This window comes from Equus caballus, chromosome 7, assembly GCF_041296265.1.
Source record: "Equus caballus isolate H_3958 breed thoroughbred chromosome 7, TB-T2T, whole genome shotgun sequence".
In the NCBI taxonomy this organism is placed as follows: domain Eukaryota; kingdom Metazoa; phylum Chordata; class Mammalia; order Perissodactyla; family Equidae; genus Equus; species Equus caballus.
The window spans coordinates 1,999,166-2,023,867 of record NC_091690.1 but is presented as its reverse complement, the minus strand read 5'-3'; the positions used below and the strand labels follow the sequence as shown (position 1 = coordinate 2,023,867).

The 24,702-nt window shown below is 51.6% G+C and overlaps 1 protein-coding gene across 6 annotated transcripts; it reads left to right on the top strand.

Annotated features, from left to right (window-relative positions):
* The first annotated feature begins 196 nt into the window (after positions 1-196).
* LOC100629730 (zinc finger protein 77) lies at positions 197-23,133 on the top strand. Of its 6 annotated transcripts, none has more exons than XM_070272446.1 (5): positions 197-688; positions 18,707-18,833; positions 19,878-20,055; positions 20,469-21,583; positions 22,271-23,133. In XM_070272446.1, the coding sequence occupies exons 1-5, from the start codon at positions 260-262 to the stop codon at positions 22,297-22,299; spliced, it is 1,878 nt and encodes a 625-aa protein (XP_070128547.1). In that variant the 5' UTR covers positions 197-259; the 3' UTR covers positions 22,300-23,133. The 6 variants fall into 6 exon arrangements, 4 of the variants coding, with proteins under 4 accessions (XP_070128547.1, XP_070128546.1, XP_023502149.1 ...); XM_070272445.1 differs by having other exon boundaries at positions 220-688; positions 20,448-21,583; XR_011440346.1 differs by having other exon boundaries at positions 224-688; positions 20,448-22,005; positions 22,271-22,356.
* Positions 23,134-24,702: the final 1,569 nt, after the last annotated feature.

Below are 24,702 nucleotides of genomic sequence, written 5' to 3'. Positions count from 1 at the left end.
CTAACATCTCACACTGTGGCTCTGCTGAGATCAGTCCTATCTGCAGGCTGGGGCCGCGGACTCCCATTCCCACACGTGCAAAGGTCCTGGAGCCAGGGTTGCTGACCCTAAGGCCCTGAGGTGGGGAGGGCGCGCGGGGCTTCCTGCCCCAAAGGTCACGTGTGAAAACAGAGCGGGACCCCGCCTTGCACGCGGTGACGTGACTCGATGTCTTTGTTAGTAAACAGAGGCCACAGATCCACCGCGGGCCCGCAGGGAAATGAGTCTGATCTTCCCGGTCCGGGAAGAGGATGCAGCAGGGGCCGCCGCGGCGCAGGCTGACCCCGGATCTACCCTCCCGGGCTGGTTCTGCGGGGAGCTCGTCCCAGGCCGGCGGGTCAGCCACGCGGCGGGGTCTCGGAGAAGTTCAATGTCGGGCATTAGCAGCGGCCAGGCCGGGGCACTGTCCAATCAGGGTCACCAGGAGTGGGAGTGCCGGGAGCACCGTCCAATCAGAGCGCGGGTTCCCGGAGTCTCGTCCAATCAGATCCGGGGGCGGGCGCGCTCGCTTCCGCGTGTGGACGTCGCTCTGGTCCCGTTGAGTCCCCGCGCGCACCTGCCTCGCGTGGCCCCAGGTGTCCCGTCCCGTCGCTGTCACCTGCCGGGGCCGCGGGGAGGACGCGCGGAGAGTCCGGAGCGGGCGGAGATGGTGAGTGCGCGGGCCGGGCCGGGACCGGGAGAGGCTGGTTCGAACCGGCGGGAACCGGCTGGAAGCTGCCGCGGCCCCGGGTCTCCCCGCGCCCCCCGGGGTCCCCCCGACTCCCCGCCCTCGGCCGCGGGCTGGTCCCGGCGTCGTGTCCCGAGCGCGCCTGGGGGTCCCTCTCCCACCCGAGTCCTTGGACGGGCGGGGTCCGAGGGGGCGGGACGACCCCGGCCGGCGGTCAGGGCTGGGGCGGCGGGGCGGCGGGGCGGCCGCGGGGTGGGCCCGCCCTGACCTGACGCTGAGCCCCGTCCGGACTGGGGGCCGGAGACTCTGATCCGAAGACGGTGGGACGGGGCCGAGGGCGGGTCTCAGGCCCTCCAGCCCCGAACCCCCCAGAAAAGGGCTTTTCTCTGCCGGGAAAGTGTAACCGAACTCACTGGGTTGGTCTCTTGGGTGAGTGGGAGCTGAAAAGCACAACCAGGGCTGAAGTGGGGGAAGAGGAGATTTACTGCTTGCACGAGCAGTGGAGCGCCCTGGGGATAGCTCCCAGAGCTGTGTCTCCCGCAGCTCTGTGCAGGTGTGGACTTTATGCACAAGAGTGCGGGGATAACAGGTTTGTTACAACTGTGTGACAACTGTCCTTCATCAGGGCGCCTGTGTAGCAGGTGAGCAGGCCGTTATATAACCCATTCGGAACATGCCGTTACCTGACGCCGTTGCGTAAGGCGTCCGGGGGAACTTCCGGTTGCTGGGAGCTGGAGCCGTTTGCAGGGGTCTTGCCGCGAGCATGCAAGTTTCTTCTGCAAGATGGCAACATCTGCAAAACAGAAACATCAGCTTCTGAAAAACAGAACGTTTAGTTTTTCCTTGTCTGGAAAACACTTGACAGCCCTGTCAGTCAGTGATCATTCTCAGTAACTCTTTCCTTGCCTGGTTCCCAGACACAAACTCCCCCTGAGATATTTTACTCCTCGTTCTGGAGAGAGAAGGGTTGGCGTTCTGTCTTCTGTAAGTGCTTCCTGCTGATCCGGGTCGTTGTAGGCGAGTTAGAGTAAAACTGTCATTCTGCCAGGCTAAGATCGGTTTCAGGGCTACCTGAGGAGTTGTTTTTTTTTTTCCCTTGAGGAAGATTAGCCCTGAGCTAACTACTGCCAATCCTCCTCTTTTTTGCTAAGGAAGCCTGGCCCTGAGCTAACATCCGTGCCCATCTTCCTCTACTTTATATGTGGGACGCCTACCACAGCATGGCTTGCCAAGTGGTGCCATGTCCGCACCTGGGATCCGAACTGGTGAACCCCGGGCCGCCCAGAAGCAGAACAAAAGGAAATGTGCGAACTTAACCGCTGCTCCACCAGGCTGGCCCCTACCTGAGGAGTTTTGCAACAGTTGGTACCGTCGTGGCAGAGCCGTCATTTGTAACTTGAATTGTTCCAACGGAGAGCTAACAAACCTCACTAGCATATTAAAGATGCCTGGGCAAAAATTAATAATAACAGAAATACAAGGGGGCCTGTCAAAGGCAAGAGCCGGGTTACAGACGGAATGGCCCCATTTCCAGTGTCCCATACCTCGGTAGCTGTATTATTGGCTTTCTGGTTAAAGGTGTGTAGCTTGGTCAAATATTTTCTTAATATTCACCTCTAGTCATTGCACATACGCTTCCTTGCACGGCCAGGAGGAGCTCGAAGGCCCTTCCGTTATCTGGCACCACGCTGGCTAGTGAGTGTGTGACTGGGAACCAGGCAAGGAAGGGTTACTGAGAACCTGATCGATAACTAACATGGGCTGTCAGATGTTTTCCAGATGAGGAGAAAAGGAAATGTGCGGTTTCTCAGAGGTGGGTGTCCCGTTTTCGCAGATGGTGCATCGCTGACCCCGTTATGTAAGGGCTCCTTGCCCCCATTATGTAACGGGCATGTTGCATTGAACTCCTTCTGTAACCATACCGTGAACTGGGCCTGTGATGGCCTGCACACGCGCCCTGATGGGGCCCAGTTGTCACACAGCTGTAACACATCTTCTGCACCCTTGGGTATAAAGTCTCCACCAGCACGAGGCTGGGGCAGGGGGCGCCGCTTTGGGAGCTGTCCTGGGTGTTCTCCATTGTTTGTGCAAACAAGCAACCTCTTTCTTCAGCTTTGGTTGTGCTTTTCAGCTCCGCCATCAAGAGAGACGAGCCCAGTGAGTGTGGGTACAGTTAGAAGGATACCCGGATGTTGTAGAGTGCTTGTCCTGTATCTGATATTTCAAGAGATTTAGTTAGGTTCCTTAGGGTCACCTCCCCAGGGTGCGGCCAGACCTGCTGTGAGCCCGGTTCCTGCCGGGATCAATCCCACAGCCTCTGCTCCCGGGGATGGAGTTGGGCGTGGCTGTATGTTGTCAGACCTGTGGCTCCCATCCTTCTCATTGGACATCGTCCCACATATTCCACGTTATCCACGCACAGATGGGCTGTTGCAGGGGGTGGGGAAAGGAAGACACAGAGTGGGAATGATGGTCAGGGAGCCTGTGGGGTGGGGAGCCGCAGAGAGGGACGCGCCCTGGGGGTGCACAGGCCTGTGGGTGTAGTGCTGTCACACCAGTTGAGTAACGCAATGCCCCAGCAGGGGGCGCTGTCTCTGCAGCGGGGAGATGACGGTCCCCGTGAGTGAAGCTGTCTTTTCTGGGGCCTGTGGGTCCCCTGCCAGCTCCTGGGGAGACAGATGAGAAGCCCCCAGCATCCAGGCGGCTTTTGCTTTTGTCTTCTTGTCCCGAACTTGCATTGGGGTAGAAGGTTGTCCTTTGGTCTTAGGGCACCAGCGAGTTTCATTGGGGCGGCAGGAATGGGTGACACTGAGAGTGATGGGGCCGATGGCAAATGGGTTTCCGTTGCCCGTGGCTGGGGAACATTGGAGACGGTTTCACGGATGGAAGTGCCGTTCACACGCATTATCCCCTCACGGCTGGTGCGATTTGTTACTGGGGTGAGAGTTAAACATTTTAGGTTTATACTTGAGAAGCCCAACTCTACTGCAGTTGACAGGGGTCTGCTAAAAGCCTTGGGGATCCTTTCAAGAGGCTCATGTTGGGTTCTGATTGTATGGGGTATGTGACAGGCCACCCACTTTTGTTTGGGGATGCCTATGGCATGTCCACATTGGGATAATTCATTACCTTTCGCTGTGATTCTAGAAAGGTTTACAATTGTTAGTTTCCCAAGGAATTAAGGGGGTCTGTGTTGATGCCCGTTGTGGGGGAAGGTAGACAAGGATATAAGCTGCAATACACCCCCAGACTCAGGCATGTCTTATCTCTGGATCCTTGGCACCCTTCCCGAGCAGGAACTTCCAGTCTGATCCTGGCTCATAGGAATAGGAGTCGGTGGGAATGGTGACCGTTTCTGGCTCTTGAGCTCTTTTAACCCAAGTGTGGTGGATCCAAAGGGTCACATCTTGAGAGAAGACTGAGTGGTTAGTAAGGCCACATAAGGTCCTGTCCCAGTGGGCTCAAGCTGGTCCTGGTGGGCCCGGGCGTCCAGGTTTTGAAGTCCACACATTCTGCCTGCTCGTGGGGATGCGGCTTAACCCAGATGAGGAGGAGAAGGCGGATTCAGATGGAAGTGTTTGTGAAGGTGAGACATCGCTCTCCCCAGGTTAATTATGTGCTTTACAGCTCATTCGACCTCCTTATCGGGGGGCATTATTAACCCTGTATCGCCCAGAGGGGCCCTTCATACAACATCGCAAAAGGGCTCCGCTTAAGCTTTCCTTTGGGAGAAGCCTTGATGCAGGGTGGCGCGATGGGCGAGAGCTTCAGCCGGTTGTCCTGTGCCTCCTGGCCGAGTTTGGCCAAAGTGACCTTCAGGGTGCGGTTGGTTCTTTCCGTTTCCCCCGAAGACTGAGGTCTCCAGGCCACACACAGTTTGCATTGTACTCCCAGTATTGGAGAAAGTCTGGCGACTATTCTTGACACGAAGGCCAGGCCGTTGTCACTTTGGACTGACCTAGGCGGTCCAGACCTTGGGATTCGTGTTTTTATCAGTCGATAAAGGGAAAGGCCTTTGTCACTTCCCCTGCCTTTTCTGTCTACAAGGAAAGGCTTCACCCCATCCTGTAAGGGTGTCCACAAAAACCACAAGATGCCTAAACCCTCCTGGTGCGGTTGGCAGAACCGCGAAGCCTGCCTGCCAGTCCTCCCCCGGCAGGCTCCCCTAGACGGCACGGTTCTCCCCAGAGGCAGTATCAGTGGCCCGGTGTGCACATTATTTTGTTGGCTGTGGACACACTGCTCTGTTAGCTTGTCTGTTGTCGCCTTTAAACCCAGGGTCCTCACCATGCCCAGGAGCCAGTTGCGCAGGGTCTCCTTTCCCTCGTGCAGACTTCATTCTCGCCCAGGCTGTGTTTCTAGGCCACCAGACCTTTCCTTTGCTGTCTATCGTCCCTCCCCCAAGGCAGGAGAGTCTGGAAGCCCGCCCTCTTAGCTGTCTCTGTTTCTTCTGGGGTGTATTTGGGGGTAAATTTATAGAGGGGTAAAGAGGGAACAACCCCAACTGGAAATCTTCCTCTGTTAAGGCTGCTCATTTGGCAGCTGCGTCAGCCAAGTCATTTCTTTTCGTTTTTTCTGAGTCTCCCTCCTGACATCCTTTGCAGTATACAAGGGCCTGGGAGCGGCCCTTCCATATTTAATTTCTTTACTGTCTACTGAGCTTAGGCCCATGAGCATGAATAACAGAGAAGGCATATTTGGAGGCAGCATAGATGGTCACAGTTTTCCCTTTTGCTAATTCTGATGCCCTCGTCAGGGCAGTGAGTTCTGCCTTTTGTGCTGGTGTTCCCGGGGAGAGCGCCTTTGCATCCACGGTGGCATGGTGGCATGGTCGCGTGGAGGGGAGACCACGGCACAGCCCTCCCGGCGCTGACCATTCCGTCCACGAGCCGCACCTCCCCGTGCTGGCCGGCTCTCCTGCTCGGTGCTCCTGACCCAGCAGCTCAGAACAGTCTCGCACCAGAGGCTCCTGTGATGCAGGAGGCAGGTGGCGGATTCCGGACCTGGCGAGGCTTTAAGAGTAGCTGAGGGGTGTCCGGGAGTGTCGCCTGATACCGCAACCTTCTGCCACTCCTGAGCCAGTGGTGTCGTCTCCTCTCTGAAACACTTGAAACCTGATGTGGGGTCCACACACTTAGGGGCTGTCCCATAGTGAGTTTTTCTGCTTCTTTAATTAACAGGCAAGGCGGCCAGCCTCTGGACATGGTATCCAATTGTTTTGAAAAATAGTCCACCGCTCTCTTAAGAGGTCCCAGCATTTGGGTTTATACTCCAAGGCCACTCCCGGTTTTTCATGCACGTATAGATGAGTGAAATCAGGGGACCCCGAGGCGGGAGCTCTCATCAGGAGCTCTTTGAGTCTGGAAAGCCTGCTCCCATCGCTCGTCCTACTCACAGGGTTAGGATCGGTTCTTGCCCCTACAACTCACCATATAAGGGTTTTGCTATTAATCCAAAATTAAGAACTCAAACGTGGTGGAAACCTGCCATCATCATCTTGTAATGGTTTCCCGGTGGTTGGAGGGGCCACTTGGTAAATGGCTAACTTCTTTTCTTGGGGGAGGCTGTGCGGCCCCGTGACATCCTGAACCCCAAATACCTAACAGTTGCCCCTTTTCTCTAGAGACTCTATACCCCCTTTCAGCTAGAAAGTTCAGGGCCACAACCGTGTTCCCGTCCGAGTCCTCTTCTGTGGGGCTGGCAATAAGGATGCCATCTACATGTTGCAAAAAAGCCCCACAGCTTAACTTTGAGTCTCTACCCAGGATTTCTCCAGAAGTGCATGGGGAATTTTTGAAGCCTTGCGGCAGTACCGTCCAACAGTATTGCTGTTTTTGATGAGTCTCAGGGTCTTGCCATTCAAAGCGAGTAATTCCTGGGACTCGGGACCCAAAGGGTGCAGAAGGAAGCAGCCTTTAGGTCCCAACGGCGTGTTATTAACTATCTCTAGGAAAGTCTGCTAGGAGGGTGTATGGGTTGGGGACCGCCGGGTGAACGTCCCTGACAGCCTCATGGACAGCTCTGAGGGCTCGTACAAACCGGCCTCCTCCCCTCCCGGATTTCCCAGGGGGCGGGATGGGCGTGTTGCAGGGGCATCTGCACGGCCTGATTCCGACAGGCTGGGTCCCAGCTAAAGCCTCAGGTCTTAAAGCGTCTGGTTTTACCCCAGCCGGTTGTCACTCTGCCTCGAGTCCACCCTGACAGGCTGGGCGTTAACAGCCCATCCCACCTGCCCTTGTGCGCAAACATTGGGGTCAGCTTGAGTTAGAACGTTTTCTGGGGTGACCTCAGCTGCTCGTTCGGCTCCTGAAGGAGCGCCACAAAGTCTGCTCCTCTGTTCCGAGGACCCCAAATTTCCCTTTCATCCTGCTGTAGACCGATGGTGGCCCCAACTGTGCCAACAGATGTCTCCCCAGCAAGGGAACTGCATGCTCTGGAACCTATTCAAAGAGTGTTTTAACACTTTAGAATGTGTTTCAGGGGTCAGAGGCCCCAGGAAGCGCTTCCTTTGTCCTTTTCCGTATAGCCCTTGGATGTTACCTCGCCTCTGGGGTACAGCGCCCTTTGTAGTGGTCAACAGAGAGTATGTGGCTCCCGTCTCCAGCAGGAACTCGATTTCCTCTCTTGCAATGTCTAACCCGGGGCGCCTGGGAGGAGATTTTGAGAGCCGAGTGGGGAGCCCCTTGGCCTCACCAGTTGTCAGGGGTACCTGGAAGGCAGTGGACTCGTCCTTGGGACGATGTGGGTGTTCCCTCTTCCAGTGTCCGCCCAGCCTGCAGTAGGCACAGTGACTAGGCCCAACCCCTACAGCCACCCTTTTGGTCCCATCCTGGGAACGGGGGGCACTCACCCGTGGCGATTTATTCCTTCCTCCTGAGTTACCTGGGACCGACTGCAATACCACTGCTAACAAGGTGGTTTGCTTTTTCATCTCTTCTTTTTCCTCTCCCGCCACATCTTGGCTGCTGGAGACCTTAAAGGCAGTCTCCACCAACCGGGAGGGGTTGGTCTCAGGACCACTGGCCAATTTTTGGAGTTTCCTGCGGACATCAGGGGCCCCCTGAGACAGGAGATAGCGTCCCAGCGCTGCTGGCCTACCTTCCCCGTCAGGTGCCAGGAGTATATTTTGGAAGGCATTCCCTCAGTCTTTGCAGAAAGGCTGACAGATTCTCATCCGGCCTTTGCTGAATTCCTCTTAATTTTTAACGGGGTTTTCCCAGTGTGTGCATCCCCTTCAGGAGCCTGTTTCTGTGGTGCCCTAAGGCTGCCTCGTCCCCCACTCTATTGGGATCCCAGTCCGGATCTGCGACAGGCACTGACTGTTCAGCCGGTCCCCACACTGGTGATCAGGCCGACTGCCATGCTGTTTATCTGCCTCTTTTCGGGCTTCAGCTAAACCCGCTGCTTTTTCTTAGGAGGGTTGACAGGAGAGTCTGTGTGTTAGCCCAAGTGGGGTTATGGGTAGAGAACATCTGCCCATCAAGTTAAAGAACTCCCCAGGGTCCGCCCGCAGGCCCTGAGAATGTGCCCTGCAGTTGTAAAGGTCAGAGGTGGTGAAGGGCAGGTGCATGTTTACAGTGTTCCCACCCCCGCGCGGGACCTGGCGTCAGGAAGAAATTCGCCTCTTCCCTGGATTGTAGCACGTCCTGTGTCTGGTAGTGCTGTCCGGCAAGGGAGGGGCCAAGGTTGGGAGTGGCAGTGGATGGGTGTGGCCCCTGGGGGGGACTTCCATTAGGAGGGTCAGGAGGGGGCTGCCATATGCGTCCACGGGAGCGGATGGCCTGGCTTCCTGCCCCGTCCCCTAGCAGGATAGAACAGGTCCTCCTCATCTGGAGGGCATCCTAGCACTGGGAAGGTATTCTCTCCTGGGACAGAAGATTTCTTCTTCAATTTGCCCAATTCGTATTTTTGCAGTAGCCCTTTATTTTGATATAAAGCCATAAAGCGTTCTACGCAGGGAATTTCTTCCCATTTCCCTCCCCTCTTGCATAAAAAATCCGAGTGTGAGATAGTGGTATATTTCAGCGACCCATTTTCTGGCCACCTTTCCTGATTTCCCAAGTTATATTGGGGCCAAGGTGTATTACAGAAGGATGTCATTGTCTTCTTGGTCCTGGGAGTACAGCCAAACAATTGCCAGTGACGGAGGACGCACCCCAGTGGGCTCTCCTTCGCTGTGGACGCTGTATTGACCATACTGGCCTTACAGGTAAGGGGCGGTTAGTAAACACGCAAATCCTACAGTTCTAACCTAGACGTCGTTACATTACTTTACTTTCCTACCACCGTTGGAGCTGTCTAGCAATATCACGCCCCCTCGGGGGCTCCGGGATGTGCAGGTGACCCTCCCTCCCGGGAACTCGGAGCTGCCTGTGGAGGGCTCTCCCCAGGTCAGCGGGTTTTTCTCCCTCAGGCATCCCCGACCAGCCTCCCCTTCAGGCAGGATGCCGGTGTCTCCAGTCCGCTAGACCTTAGCTGGTTCAGCCAGAACGGGAACCAAACCCAGGAACCAGAAATCTGTGCAGTTCATACCCGAAACCATTCTTCACCCAATTCAGAGAGACTCTTACAGCCAAGTCGTGGGTCCGGCGCTGCTCACCGCTCCAGGGGAACTCCCGGACAAAACGGCCCGGTGTAGCCGCGAGTCTGTCCAGGGCGGCAGCGGTGCAGGGCAGGCAAGCCAGGCGCCGAGAGGAGCCTCTCCCTGCACCCTTCAGCAGGTCCCCAGCATTGTGGCGGACTTAGCCCGAGGGAGCTGCCGCTGCCCATGGCTTCCCCTGTTGGAAGCTGAGGGACAGGGATCCGTGTCGCCAGATTTGTAACCGAACTCAGTGGGTTCGTCTCTTGGTGAGTGCGGAGCCGAAAAGCATGACCAAGGCCCAAGAAGGGGAAGAAAAGGTTTATTGCCTGCACAAGCAAAGAAGGAGTCCTGGGGCATTTCCCAAAAGCAGTGTCTCCACCGGCCCCAGTGCCGGTGGAGAGTTTACACCTAAGACTGCGGGGGCCAACAGGTTTATTTGTTACAACTGTGTAACAGTTGTGCTCAGTCGGGGCGTGGGTGCAGCAGGTAAACGGGCCATTCCATAGCGAGTGCAAGGAACAGGCCATTCCATAGCGAGCGCGAGGTAACTTCTGGAAACTTGGGGCTGGAGCGATTTGCAGGCGTCTTACTGCAACCTTGTAAGTTTCACTGGCAGATGGCAACATCTGCAAAAAACCGGGACATCAACTTCTGAAAAACAGAACATTTAGTTTCTCATTCTCTGGAAAACATTTGACAGACCGTGTTGGTTATCGATCAGATTCTCAGTAACCCTTTCCTTGCCTGGTTCCCAGTCACACATTGGCCACCCCGGGGAAGTTAGTCTGACTTTCCTGGACCAGGAAGAGGACGCAGGAAGGGGAGGGGCCGCCGAGCTGCAGGCAGATCCCAGATCTACCCGCTTGGGTTCTGCTCAGAGCCAGTGTCCCCGGCAGGCGGGTCAGCTACAGGTGTCTGGACGGCCTGTCACTCAAGATGCAGGGGGCGGGCTCTTGGAGAATTTTAATCAGGGGCCTTAGCGGCGGGCACTGTCCAATCAGGGTCACCAGAAGGGGGAGTGCCGGGAGCACCGTCCAATCAGAGTGCGCGGGCTCTGAAACACCGTCCAATCAGGCCCGGGGGCGGGCGCGCTCCTATCCGCGTGGACGTCGCTCTCGTCCGGCCGCGTCCCCTTGCTCACCTGCCCCGTGCGGATCCACGGTCCCGTCCCGTCGCTGTCACCTGCCGGGGACGCGGGGAGGACGCGCGGAGGGTCGGAGCGGGCGGAGATGGTGAGTGCGCGGGCCGGGCCGAGACCAGGAGGGGCTGGTTCGAACCGGCGGGAACCGGCTGGAAGCGGCCTCGGGCCCGGGTCTCCCCGCGCCCCCCGGGGTCCCCCCGAGTCCCCGTTCTCGGCCGCGGGGTGGGTCCCGGGGTCTTGTCCCGGGTCCGTGTCGGGGGTCCCGGGTTCCACCTGCGTCCTGGGACGGGACGACCCCGGCCGGCGGTCAGGGCTGGGGCGGCGGGGCGGTGGGGCGGCCGCGGGGTGGGCCCGCCCTGACCTGACGCTGAGCCCCGTCCGGAGTGGGGGCCGCAGACTCTGATCCGAAGACGGTGGGACGGGGCCGAGGGCGGCTCTCAGGTCCTCCAGCCCCGAACCCCCCAGCAAAGGGCTTTCCTCTGCCGGGAAGGAGGGGAGCAGGCGGGCGGGCGGCATCGCGCGTGGGGTCGGTGGAGCCGAGTGTGCCGCGCGCTGAGTGAGTCTGTGAAGGTCACACGTGGGGCGGGCTCCCGGGGGTCCCTGCTGGTGAGAGGGTCCGTGAAAGGAGCGTCTATACGGGGCGGAGCGGCAGCTCGGAGCGGCTCCTCTTTGCTGAGAAGGAGGCCCGGGAGGAGGGGCGCGTCCGCCCTGAGGAGGGAGCCGGGCTGAGCGCAGCCCCGGGTTCTGTCCCTCCCGCCCTGGGAGGGGCCGCCTGCCCACCTCCCCGCAGGGCGACCCCGCCCAGCTCAGGACCAGGTTCCACCTCCTGCCTTCCGTGTCCTTGTCGCTGTGGAGCAGGTGCTGCTCTGCGCTGCTCCCACCGCGCTGCTCCTCCCCGTGTGTCCTTGACGGGGTCTGCGCCCTGTGACCCCAGGGCGCCCGAGCGCTTGGACTGACTGTCACACACGTGTGTTTATTCCCTGTCATTTCCAGCACTTGGAGTTAAAACTTTTGTCCATCTCGAGTGTGTGAAACGGGATCTCCTTTTGATTCCAAATTGCTCTGTACTGATTCCCATCGGGGTGCGCATTGCTCGTGTGACATTCATCTTCCCTCAGATGGATTTCTGTCATTTTCTCACCTCTCATTCATTTGTGTGTTTACTGATTTCTCACGTTTTCTTTCCATGGTCTGGACAGTCATCCTTTTTCATTTCTAGGTGGTGCAAATATTTCCTCCCAGGTCGTGGTTTATCATCTCTCTCACTCTGTTTTACACTGTGGTGGACACTTCTTACTTATTAATAGACTCGGCTTTCTCAGTCTCTTCCTTGTAGCTGACTGTTTTTTTCTTCTATAAGAATAGTCTCCTAACTCTGAAGTCATAAATTCATTTACCTGTAAGTTCTTGTCAGCGTCCTCCTCTCGTCTCCCACAGTTAAATCTGCAGCGAGCTGGTTATTGTCCGTGAGGTTGATCAGGAAAACGGACCCTTATTCGCCTGTAGATCACCAGTTGTCACTGCCCCACGTGTCACCGTGTCCCCATCTCTCCACCGCCCGGCAGCGCCTGCTCTGGGGCAGGTCCACGTGCTGACATCGGGGGCCTGTTTCAGGGCGTCCGTTGTCTCCATTGGTGTCCTTGTCCGTCCCTCTGGTCACCATCCTGTCCTGACCCCTGGAGTTTAAAAAGCTTTGATGTCTGTTAGGAAAATTCTCACCTCCTTCTATGGGAAATGTCAGATATTCTTAGCAATTTATCTTCCATTTCAGCTTTTAGAAGTAGTTTTCTTAACTTTAAAGAAAACGGAAACAAACCCCAAAACAAACCTGGTCGTAGATTTAATGGAATTTTCTTAAAGCTCTTCCCCTGTTTGAGAGCTGACGTCAAGGGCTCCTTCCCCAGGACACGTGCCGTCCCTCCATTGATTTCACTCCACTCTGGTGTCATCCAGGAACGTTTTGGAGTTTTACCATTAAATTATTTTATCTCCTTCATTAGACACATTTTAGGACTTAAAGGAAATTAGTTGTAATAGCAATTAGCTTTAAAAGTGTATGTTTAAAAATCTAATTAAGATTTTACTTTTAAACTGTTTTGAGTGATTCAGAATGCTCTGAGATTAACTTTTGTGAGTTTGTATTCTAGAAACTTAGTAAAAATCTGATTCTATAATGATCTTCATAGTCTTCTGGAGTGTGCCATACACGATCATTTGCCCTATGAATAAAAGCAAACGTTTTATTTTCTTACGAAATTTTTTTCCTGATCAAAATAACCATTATTTTCTTCCATTAATGACTTTTTTTTTTAAAGATTTTATTGTTTTTTCTTTTTCTCCCCAAAGCCCCCCAGTACATAGTTGTATATTCTTCGTTGTGGGTCATTCTAGTTGTGGCATGTGGGACGCTGTCTCAGCGTGGTTTGATGAGCAGTGCCATGTCCGTGCCCAGGATTCGAACCAATGAAACACTGGGCCGCCAAAGCAGAGCGCGTGAACTTAACCACTCGGCCACGGGGCCAGCCCCTCTTCCATTAATGATTTTTAAAAAATCACGTGTGTACTCCAGTTCAGCATTAGGGAGATTTCTGGCTGTTATGACAAAGAGCTCAGAGTGAGAGAGGTGTCGAATACTTGACATGGAACAAGACTTGAAAATGTAGTTTTATGTTGATCCGTTTAGAAGACCTCAGTGATCAAACAGGTGAAAATACACACTAGAAGATTCATGGAAATTTATTAAAGGCATCGCCTCCAACAGTATACACATCACATGGTAAGGCATCTTTGACGACCATCCTGGTGTGTGTCACAGAAAGATGTATTTTATTTTAATTTTTTGTTTATTTATTTTATTTTTTTCCTTTTTCTCCCCAAAGCCCCCCGGTACATAGTTGTATATTCTTCGTTGTGGGTCCTTATAGTTGTGGCATGTGGGACGCTGCCTCAGCGTGGTTTGATGAGCAGTGCCATGTCTGTGCCCAGGATTCGAACCAACGAAACACTGGGCCGCCTGCAGCGCGGCACGCGAACTTAACCACTCGGCCATGAGGCCAGCCCCGAAAGATGTGTTTTAAATTGGAGCCAGCACTTCTCTGCTCATCAGGCAGATTCGCGTTTATAGTCTCCTCTTCCGCATGCCATTGAAAGCTCTTATCACCAAGCACCTCTTGACCCAAACCAAGAGAAAATAGAAGCAGATATTCACTATAGAGGAGCGATTTACTTCTGAGAAATGAAAAGGAGGGACAAAGAGACTAATGTATAAAGTTCCAGTACCAATATTTAAATTTCTCGGGGCAATTTCTGCTTCCGTGATAAAGAGAAAGATGAGATGGAGACTTGACTTAAGATGAGAGTCCATCACCAGGGACCATGCGGTGGGATAACTGTAAACTCAGTATTTTGCTGCATTGGGATGAATGTTTGCAAAAGGCTCCCTATGCCTTTAAAGAAATAGATCCAGTAGAATAAGATCTTATATATTAACACAGATTATTAATTATTCCTCATATATGTCCATTTTCAGAGCTCAGCAGCCTTTATAAAGTACACTCACACACGACAGGGTCACCTTTGATGACGCAGGTTTGTGAAAATAATTTAATAAAATCACGTCTCTCTATGAACTGTCAGCTTACAACAGTTTTTACCTGAGAAACATACCAAGAATCGTATTTTCTAGAAAGCCCCCTCCCTACTAGGAAACAGTCACGAAGGATTATGAACTAGTTACTTTTTAAAGGATGTTCTTTCCTTGTCCCCAGGTCTGAACACAATTCACCACCTTTAGAGCCAGTTGGTGTTGAAAGGCTTGTGAGAAAATAGAAAATACATATTGGTCTCTGCCCCCAGCTCCTCCCACGCGGCTCTTGACACCTTTGTAATTTCCCGGGTGATAGGCGTGTCCTTCGTTCTAATAAGGTGACTCTGGGTGGGCTCCCGGCTGGTTCCTGCATGAGGTGCGATCACCGGAAAAGACCAAGTGATGGATACAAGGTTGGGATTTTCAGCCCTGCCCTCATTCTCCTAAGAGGGGAGAAGGGCTGAGAGTGGAGTTAATGGTCGATCTTGCCTCCATGATGAACCTCTATAAAAATCCCAATAGTGTGGGTTCAGGCAGCTTCCAGGTTGGTGAGGGGTGGAGGTGGAGGGAGGGTGCTGAGCCTGGACGGGGCATGGAAGCTCCACGCCTTCCATCTGGATGTGCGTCTGCATCCTTCATCACTTCCTTTAATAAACTGCTGCACGTAAGTAATGTTTCCCGGAGTTCTGCGAGCCGCTTTAGCAAATTAATGAAAGCCAAGGAGGGGTCCTTGGAACCTCTGATCTTTAGCCCGTTGGTCACAAGCACAGGTGACAACCTAGGCTCGTGACTGGCCTCTGAAGTGTGTGTTGGGGAGATTGGGGGCCTCCTGGTCCTGAGCCCTTACCTGTGGGATCTGACGCTATCTCCGGGTACATGGTGTCAGAACTGAGTTAACGTGTAGGACACTCCGCTGGTGTCGCAGAGAACTGCTTCGTGTGGGGCAAACCTCCACACGTGGGTGAGCAGAAGTCAGCAGTGAAGTGTTCCCTGAGGAGGCAGAGGAGACACACACAGGGGACAACTCGCAGGAGGGAAGGACTGGGTTGTTCCCAACACAGAAGAGGAAAAACTGTGCTTACGAGGCTTCCTCAGCCCGGCCGTCCTTCCAGTTCCCCCGGTTCTATCTGCCGTCTTACGATTCTGCACTTCGAGAAGCTCTTCTTTTTGCCTTTGTTCTCACGTGATGGGGCCGCGTTAGGAGTCGCATCTGAGATGCTGCTGCGTGTATGCATCGCAGGATTAGTGGGGTGGCCCTTCAGGAACTGTCCTTGGCGGCTCAGACAGTCCCTGGGTTGTGTCGGTTCCGAGAGGAGCTGCCACGCTCTGCTCCGCCGCCGGCACGCTGTGGGCGCGTCTGGACTGTTTCTGCCCAGGAAATGTCTGTTCCCCAGGCCTTGGGAGCACCATTTTCACCCCATATTGAAAGGAAACTGGACTGAATTCCCAGAAACTTCCCTCTCCTTGAGAAATAGCACGTAAGGCTTCCAGTTCCATCTGCGGGTCCTTCTTAGCACATGTCACATCCTGACAGTTGGTGGCCACGGCAGGTTGCGTGCCCGGGAGAGTGGGAGAAACAGACTAAATCATCTCCTTTAAAAGGTCATTTTCTCCCTGTCACTGCACGCGGAGCTGAAATTGACCTGTGCATGTTAGACTTCTCCCCGGCACCCTCGCTAAGCCAGTTACAAGTGTTAATAATGTGTCCTTAGCACTTGGGCATTTCTCCCTACCCATCTTGCCCTCTAACCACGCAGTGTCGATTCTCCCCTTTGCAGAGCTTTTACCCGTTTCCTGTCCCTGCTGCAGTGCTGGCCCGGCCTCGCGGGGCGGAACTGCACACAGGCGCCGCCTGCCCTCCTTCCTGGTCTCGGAGGGAACAGCTGTCACGTTTCGCTTTAAGTAGGACGTTGGCTCTGGGTCTCTCTAGATGCCATTTTTTCCTGATAATGCGTGTTCCCTTCTAGTCTCTCACGTCTTGTCACAGATGAACACTGACGGGGACAGGCGAGTCTTTCCATTGCTGGGACACAGTATACCCACTGAAGAGTCAACATTTCGTCCATCTTGCCTTTCTGGATAAAATGACCTTGATATTTTTTCTGTTTTTGGATGTGGGCCACCACAGCATGGCCCCTCCCAGAGGAGTGCTGTATGTCTGCACCTGGGAACTGAGCCCGGGCCACCAAAGCGGAGCGCGCCGAACTCCACCACAAGGCCGCCGAGGCTGGTCCTGAACCTGATTTTGACGCGTTGTGCTGTTTATGCGCTTATGTGTTAGATTTCTTTTAAAAAGCCTTTCACCTGTATAAGTGTGGATGTCATCGTCTGTGAATATTGTTAGGATTGTCACTTTCTGGTCTTGGTAACGCTCTGCAGTTTCTACAGTGTGGAGTCACCGATTGTTGAATGTTTGCTCCCTGGGCTGGGAATGGCGGGAACCTGGCATTTAGATGGTGGGGACACCTGGCTCTATGGGTTAGGTTTCTTTAATGCCCACAGACATCCTCAGATGCTCTGTTCACTGCGTCATCTCAGGGACGTTTACTGATTCCTTACACTTGTCCCATTGTGTCTAATCCGAAGGATGTTCTCCCACACGTGGTTTGTAACATCTCCGCAATCTGCTGAATCTCAGAAACATCTGTCATTTTCTTCCTTTTCCACACTTTCTGTTATTTGCCCAAGTTCTATTTTTTTTTTTTAATAAAATTGCCATTGGTTGAAGAAGGGTGTGTGTTTAGCATGTTGAATGTATTTTTAAGCAACTGTAATTGAGATAGTTTACATACCACAAAGTTTATTTAAAGGGCATCCCAGTAGTCTAATTTTAGTACGTTTTTATCACCCCAAAAGAAAACTTGTATGTGCCAGCAGTCACTCTGTGTTCCAGTCCAGCCCGCCCTGGGTTCTGGACAATTTATTACTCTCCTTTCCACCTCTATAGATTGGGCTATTCTGTACATTTCACGTACATGCCATCGTGCTCTATGTGGTCTTTTCTGAAGCCCATTCACGTTATTCAGGTTCATAGATTGGTGCCATGGGCCAGTACTTCGTTCCTCCTATTGCGACATCGTGCTCCATTGTAAGAATATTCCACATGTTGCTTCTCTAGATCACTTGATGGACTGTTGAGCTGTTGCCACATTTTGTCTGTTATGACTCATGCTGCTGGGAACACCTTTGTATTAGTTTTTGTGTTGATGTTTGTTGTTGCTTCTCTTGGGGAGATGGATACCTAGCATGGAATTGCTGTGTGATGTGGTAGCTCTGTGTTCATCCCTGAGGACCCGCCAGACTGTCTTCCCAAGTGGCTGCACCGTTTACGTTCCCATCAGCAATGGACGAGCTTCCACCGTCCTCACGTCCTGCCAGCGCTTGTTTGTCCGTCTTACAGCCATACTGGAGGGCGTGGGGAGGGCCTGCTTGTGGTTTTTATTTGCATTTCCCTGGTGAGTGATGTCTGGCATCTGTTCGGGGTTAGTGGCCACTTGTATTTCTTAGCAGAAACGTTGGCTCACATTCTTTGCCCGTAATTTAATTGTATTATTTGTCTTTATATTGTTCTCTTTTATTTTTTATTGTTGTCATCCGAGTTTCTTAAATACACTGAGAACACGAGTCTTCTATCAGGTGTGTGGTTGGCAAACCCCAGTTGCTGTCCCAGGTGACATGGCCTCATTGTCTCTGTAGCTGATGTAGTTAGGATTGTTTTCTTTAGATTTTGAGAACATATATATATATATATATACACACACACATATATATTTTTTTTTTTCTTTTTTGCTTTTTCTTCCCAAATCCTCCCAGTACATAGTTGTGTATTTTAGTTGTGGGTCCTTCTACTTGTGGCATAAGAACATTTATTTTGTTTTAAAAAAAATCTCTGAATTTCACTTCATCATGGTTTGCTTGTTATTCCACGAATGTGGTGTCACCACATATTGTTGTAAAGATATTAATTAGGTTTATTTTTCCTCTTTAAAGACACCTTTGGCTCTGTTGGCTTCAGATCTTTCAGAGACTCCTTTGTTGGGTCATTTTCTTCGCATTCCGAGCACTCGGTTCTTTCTTGGAGAGGCCCTGCAGCTTGGGAGATTCTTCAGGAACCAGGCTCTCCTCTTACCCGTCAAGCGTCCCAGGCCCTGGCCCACGTCTACGCCCACAGCGTCCACCTCACCCGGTGAGGGGTCATGTCTCTGCCTTTGTCAGACGTGAGGGGATCAGACCAGGGTCCTCAATGCTGTTGCCTCCAAGGAGAGAGTGTTCAGCTCAAGCCGCACTGCACGTCTCAGGGTTCAGAACATCCTGACGTTCTGGTTCCAGTTCTGGAGCTGACAAGGACGTAACTTGTGATCAATCCACGTACCCATTCCCACGTTCTCTGAAAGGTGATTGCACTTTTCAGTCTTCACCTTACCTCAGAGTCTGCTCTGTCTCAGGAAATACTCTCATAACCATGGGTGTGGATGGGTCAACATCAGTTGTTGTGGACGCACTTTGCTGCAGCTTCCTAAGCACTTAGCACCACTGAGTATGCTGCATTTGAGTTGCTCGTTCATTGTCATTTCCAACGAGAGTGAGAGCTCAGGAGTCCTAGGAGTTGAGTCCAGGTCTTCGGCTGTCCTCCTCCCACACCCCTTGGTGAAGACGGGGCCTGGCTGAAGTAGAACGTGTGGGCTGTTTCAGGACTCGCTGGTCTTTGAGGACGTGGCTGTGAACTTCACCCCGGAGGAGTGGGCTCTGCTGGATGGTGCTCAGAGGAAGCTCTACAGAGACGTGATGCTGGAGACCTGCAGGAACCTGGCCTCCGTGGGTGAGGACGGCTTCATGCCTTCACTGAGTCTGGGAGGGAACAAGTGTTTCTCACACTTGTTCTTTTTTATTGGGGCCAAGAAAGGAGAATATGTTTGAAATAAGAGAGACACTGTCCAAGCCTTCGTGGAACCACCTAGAGTCAAACAGCTTTTCCAGGAAAACAAAGTTTCATGTATTAAGTGGACTTTTTATTCCTCTTGAACAAAAGTCAGAGGTGTCTGAATTTATGAGCATGAATATAGTCTGCAGTGTCCCTTTGGTGCAGCTCTATGGTTTGCACCCCTGTGCCAGTTACACTGTGTTAATACACAGTTGACACGGTCATTTTGCTGAATTAACCTGGCACTTAGCCATCCTCACTGGCCTTGAAGACCAAAGTATGGGCCCGTCTCATGGGCTGTTTGTTCCCCTCTGTCCTCCCTCACGGTCAGCTCTTCCCCGTGCATCAGCTGCTGCACACACCATCCATTTCCCATGGCAGCTGGGGCAGTGGACACAGGCTCCCTCTGGGTCCGTGTGCCTGCGCACACCAGGAAAGCAGCCACCCTTGGGAGGAACAGGCTCTGGAGGAGGGAATGACATTTGGACACGTACATTAGAAAGGTCACTCTGTCACTGTTTGAGAAGGGTGACGTTTGTTATTACCTGGCTTCCCTGCTGACTTGTCATCGCTCCTCGCCCCCTGGGAAGACCTTCTGTATCTCCTCTTACTAAGGGAGCATTGGGGGGTCTGCCTTTGCCCAGTTCCTTGCTATCTTGCTTTTCTGATAATATTTATTTCCACATCCCTCTCCATGTCTTTTGAAGTATTTCTTAGTGAACAGGCTGCCATTTTGACTCGTTCCATTTTGACCCTGCTCTCCCCAAAGTCCCAGATAGCCGAGGTCCACAGAGTTTTCCTTTCCTGGCATGTCCGTTCTTCTTCATAAAATTTGTTTACGTTTTTGGGTCAGCGTATGAAAAGAAATCCACATATGGTCTCTTTTCTTTCCTGTATCCACTTCTTTCCCAAGAAATTAAACTGTGCTACCCATTGTTGCAGATTGTTGCACTCAAGTTAAAATCAGTGGATCAGTTCCTCAGTGGAATATTTCGGAGAATAAAATATCCAGTGAAGAGAAAAAAGTAAAATTCATCAGAAATGATTCCTGCTCTGCTTTTGGAGAAAATTGGACATTTCAGAACCTTGGAGATCAGCAAACCCAGGAGAGGAGTGTGAGGTGAGTGGCATTCTCACAGGAGGAAGGGGTCTCAGCAGTGGGTTAGACTGACTGGAAATGAAAGAAAAAGTAGAACCCTAGCTAAACAATTGTGTCCTGAGAGAATTTTCACAAAGTAAGATTTTCATAAATGAGATGTAGATATTGAGCGTTTGAAATAGAATTCAGTTGGAAACAGTGATCAGGAAACACCGTGTGTAGTAAACACTGAAAGTTACTGCTATATTTGAGGCCTCAGCTAGAGTATTAACCTTTTCTACTTTGTAACAATGCAGACAGTGCCAAAAACCTTCCTTTTCACTGAAAATGACAGATGCATATCAAAAGAATCATTAACAACCGTCAATAAATCAATCATAAAGAAATCACTTATAACCATCAATCCCTCACAGGGTGCTTCCTATTTTGAACAGGAGCCATTTGCTGGAGAGTCTCCATGGAAGTAGTGGAGGTGATGGCTGTGGAGAAACCCTGAACCAGATTACAGACCTTCCTGTGCGTGAGAAGTCTCTGACTAGAGTTAAACACGACGAATGCACGAAGTGTGGAAAAGCCCTCACAGATTGTTGTCTCCTAAAGAATCGGCAAAGACCTCACACTGGACACAAACCTCATCCATGTGAGGAATGTGGGCGGGCCTGCGGTTGTGTCTCGTGCCTTAGCTCTCATGTGGAAACAGACATTGTGGAGAAGCCCTGTAGAAGACGTTGGGATACTGGGAGAGCATCTGAGAGACACGTGAAGAGTCTTTGTAGTAAAAAATCTTTCGAGTGTAAGAAATGTGGAAAAGTTTGTACTTGTATCTCATCCTTACAGGAACATGACAGAGGTCACCATGGACAGAAAACCAAGGTGTGTGACGTATGTGAGAAAGTCTTTATGACTTACTCCTGTCGTACAGAACATGTAAGAACTCGTAATAAAGAGAAACCTTACGCTTGTCAGCACTGTGGGAAAGCCTTCGGTTGTCACTCCTCCCTTCAGCGACATGTGAGATCGCACGGTCAGGAGAGACCCTATGAGTGTCAGCACTGTGGGAAAGCCTACAAGAGGCCTCACCATTTTCAAAGGCACGTGAGAGTGCACAGTGGAGTGAAACCCTATGAGTGTAGCGAGTGTGGCAAAGCCTTCAGCTCTTCTGCATCCCTGCAGGTGCACGTGAGACTGCACACTGGGGAGAGACCCTATGCGTGTCAGCACTGTGGGAAAGCCTTCAGCCATCACTTCTTCCTTCAAGTCCACGAGAGGACCCACAGTGGGGAGAGACCCTATGAGTGTCAGCAGTGTGGGAAATCCTTCAGTCGTCACACTGCCCTTCGAGATCATGTGAGAACCCACAGTGGAGAGAGACCATATGAATGTAAGGAATGTGGGAAAGCCTTCAGTTACTCCTTGTCCTTACGAGAACATGTGAGAACGCACACTGGGGAGAGACCCTTTGAATGTCAGCAGTGTGGGAAAACCTTCACCGGTCACTCGTCCCTTCGAGGACACGTGCGGATCCACAGTGGGGAGAAACCCTATGAATGTAAGCAGTGTGGGAAAGCCTTCAGGTTTTCCTCCAACCTTCAAGTACATTTGAGAACACACACAGGGCACACCCTATGAATGTCAGCAAGGTGCAGAGCTTACAGGTATCCCTGAAACCTATGAGGACACATGCTGGAGAGAAAATCCAAATACAAAGACTGGGGGAAAACCTTTATTCTGCCTTAAAAGCTTGCTGTAGATGTGAGCAGACGCACTAGAGAGAAATGTTATAAACAGGAAAACTGTGGGGAAACCGTCACGTGTACCATTTCAGTTCTTTTGTACCTGAAGACTCATGGCAGGACGGAAGTCTTTTAATTGATATACATATGGTTCTGCCTTTGTAAGTGTCTCGTCATCCATAGTAGGGATAACCAGTGTGTTGACTGCCAGTTCATGTTGCTAATCCGAACTCTGAAGGTAATACATATCTATGTCCCCTTCATCTGTCCTACATATGTGTTCTCATCTTGGATTTTAAATATTTGTACAATTATATAAAACTTGTCTCATTTCCATTACAATGTCTTTTGGATCCAGGGGAGATAAGTGGGTTTTGTTTTTTCTGTTTTTATTCATGTGCAACTTGATACGATGTTAGATGAACTATGTTTTGATTCTTACTTTATGCTCCTAGTATGTGATCGTGATGTGAGACCTGTATTGTTGAATTTTCTTTTAACAGCGTCTGCTGCTGATACTGGAATTTTCTGACTCAATATCTGCTCTTCCTTCCAGTCTTCATTATTGAAAGGTGATTCTTCCACATTTGTTTGTTGTTAGTGGATACCTCATCTGTGTTCCTCAAAGAAGTTTGTAATTGTGGGAAGATCGACAGTCCCATCTGGTTATGTTCATAATTTGACCTGTGGTCATTGTCCTTGATCTTGGTTGGAAATTGTCACGATGCCTTGAGTTCAGAAGAGAGACTTGTGGCATGAAGATGGAGCTGGAGTCCAGAGGCTTCTACTGAACTATTCTATCACCTTGGGGAAGGTGGGAAACCATGTGTCCCAGAGTCCTTCTGTTTGTGGCTCTGAGTTAAAGTTCACTAGCAGAGGAAGACACATGAGGTTTGGAAAGCAGAAGTAGAGAAGCCACAATTCTGAGTTCTCCTGTCCCATCAGGAGACAGAAGTGCGTGGGACCCTAGGGGCCTGCGTCACAGCCCACTTTTCTGACTTCCGGCTCTGCCCATCTGGAACAGCCCCAGCCAAACACCATGTTTGACGTTGGTTCCCTCTGAGGCAGCAGGTTCCACAGACTTTCCCACAAGCTCCCCCATCATGGACCCTCTTTGGTTGCACTGACCCTGCATTTCTTGTTTCTGGATATTTCCATGGTTGCAACCAACAGTGTAAATATATTTGGCAGCTTGTAATAGTTTTTTCTTACAGCTGACTTCTGTCTAAATGATGAATGTACGCTTTCTTGCTTTCCATTTTTATATGTGATTACTCAGTGTTTTTTCACTTTTTGTATATGTGATTCAGAACAATGTGCAGTTTTGGTCAAATATAGTTCCCTATGTTGTTACTTAGCAAGCTCATTACCTAGGTTTTCAAATGTTTTTTACTTACAAGTGTCATGTTTCATTTTTCATTAACTGAGAGGATAGCTTAGAGCCCTTGCCTGACATTTTCCATGGGACTCTTGCTTTTTCATATCAGAACCATGAAATCCTTAATTCAAACCTTTTCCCCAAATAGTTCCCTTCTAAATACCCAGAGGATGTTTTCCTTGTGAAGTTATAGTTCTTTGCTTCCAGTGCTCTTCAGAATGTATGAAGTTGGAAGGACGCTCGCTGAATATTTGCTTAGAGGCTGTGACTCTGCACCTCTTCTGTTTACTTTACCAGATGGCCAGGTCTGTGCAGCCACAGGGGGCGCAGGAAGGCTTGGAAAAGTGTGTTATACCCAAATCCCAGAGAGACAGTTGCTGCACACGAGAGGGTGTGACTGGGGGAGCACCAAGGGAGCAGGTACCACCGTCACTACCAACCTGAAGTGAGATGGATCCCAACCCACCCCAAAGGCAGAGGGTCAGAATGGAACACAAGCTGTGTTCCCTCTGCAGGAGACACTCTCTGCATGCACCTGTCCTGCCCTCCTGTAGGGCCCCTCTCCCTCCAGGTCCTAATGGGACTAAATAGCCTCCCTAATTCAGTTTCCTTGTGCTCTCTTATTGACCTGGGGCTCCACTTAAATGTTGATTGAACAAAATTACAACAACTGGCATCACAAACAGGATGGATTGAGTTGCACCTGCAGTTGCCCAGGAGCAATGCCAAATGGGAACCTGACCAACTGCCTTCTCCAGCGCAAACAGGAAATATGCCACAGCGTCAGGTGGAGCAAGGTGTGTGGTTAAAGATAGGCTTGACACTGGGGTCCCTGGCCCACCATCTCACCCTGCAGTAGCCCCATCTGTCTGCCACTGCTGGAACCAGTCACCCATGAGAGAAGATTAACAACTGGCTATGGAAACTTCAATGCACAGGGTCCACCATTACAACTCCCATTCTCAACATTAGGGAGATGACAGGTGACACCCAGAAGGCTCAGGGCCCCTATTCTGCTGTCCTAGATGTAGCCGACATGTACTTGGTCCCAATGACTGAAGACCACCTCAGTTTGCTCTCACTTTTCAGGAAGCCCAGGGTTTCCTCACTGCCCACGGTTATCTAAACAGCCTCCCATCACACGTAACCTATGTGGCCAAGATCTAAATTCACTCAGCTGGCCCATGGCCACCACTGACATTATATAGATGACATTCTACTACAGGGGCCCTGTGAGGATGCCATCCAGAAAGACTTACACCTGATAACACAACATTTACAGCAGAGACGAGGGGCCCTTGCCACACATAAGATCCAAGGATCGGCCACTTCTGTCAAATTTCTTGGCCTTGTGTGGTCAGCTGAAGGCCGTGAACTTCCTCTCACTATGAGACATCTACTGGGGGCCGGCTCCATGGCCGAGTGGTTAAGTTTGCAAAGTCTGCTTCAGCAGCCCGGGGTCCACTGGATCCTGGGCATGGACCTACACACCACTTACCAAGCCAAGCTCTGATGGTGCCCCACATAATAGAACTAGAATGACCTACAACCAGGATG

Coding starts and splice junctions, on each gene's coding strand:
- LOC100629730 (XM_023646381.2), top strand. CDS start 260: ATGAGTCTGATCTTCCCGGTCCGGGAAGAGGATGCAGCAGGGGCCGCC. Junction 689..18,706: donor GTCCGGAGCGGGCGGAGATG/GTGAGTGCGCGG, acceptor GGGCTGTTTCAG/GACTCGCTGGTCTTTGAGGA. Junction 20,056..20,447: donor ACCCAGGAGAGGAGTGTGAG/GTGAGTGGCATT, acceptor AATCCCTCACAG/GGTGCTTCCTATTTTGAACA.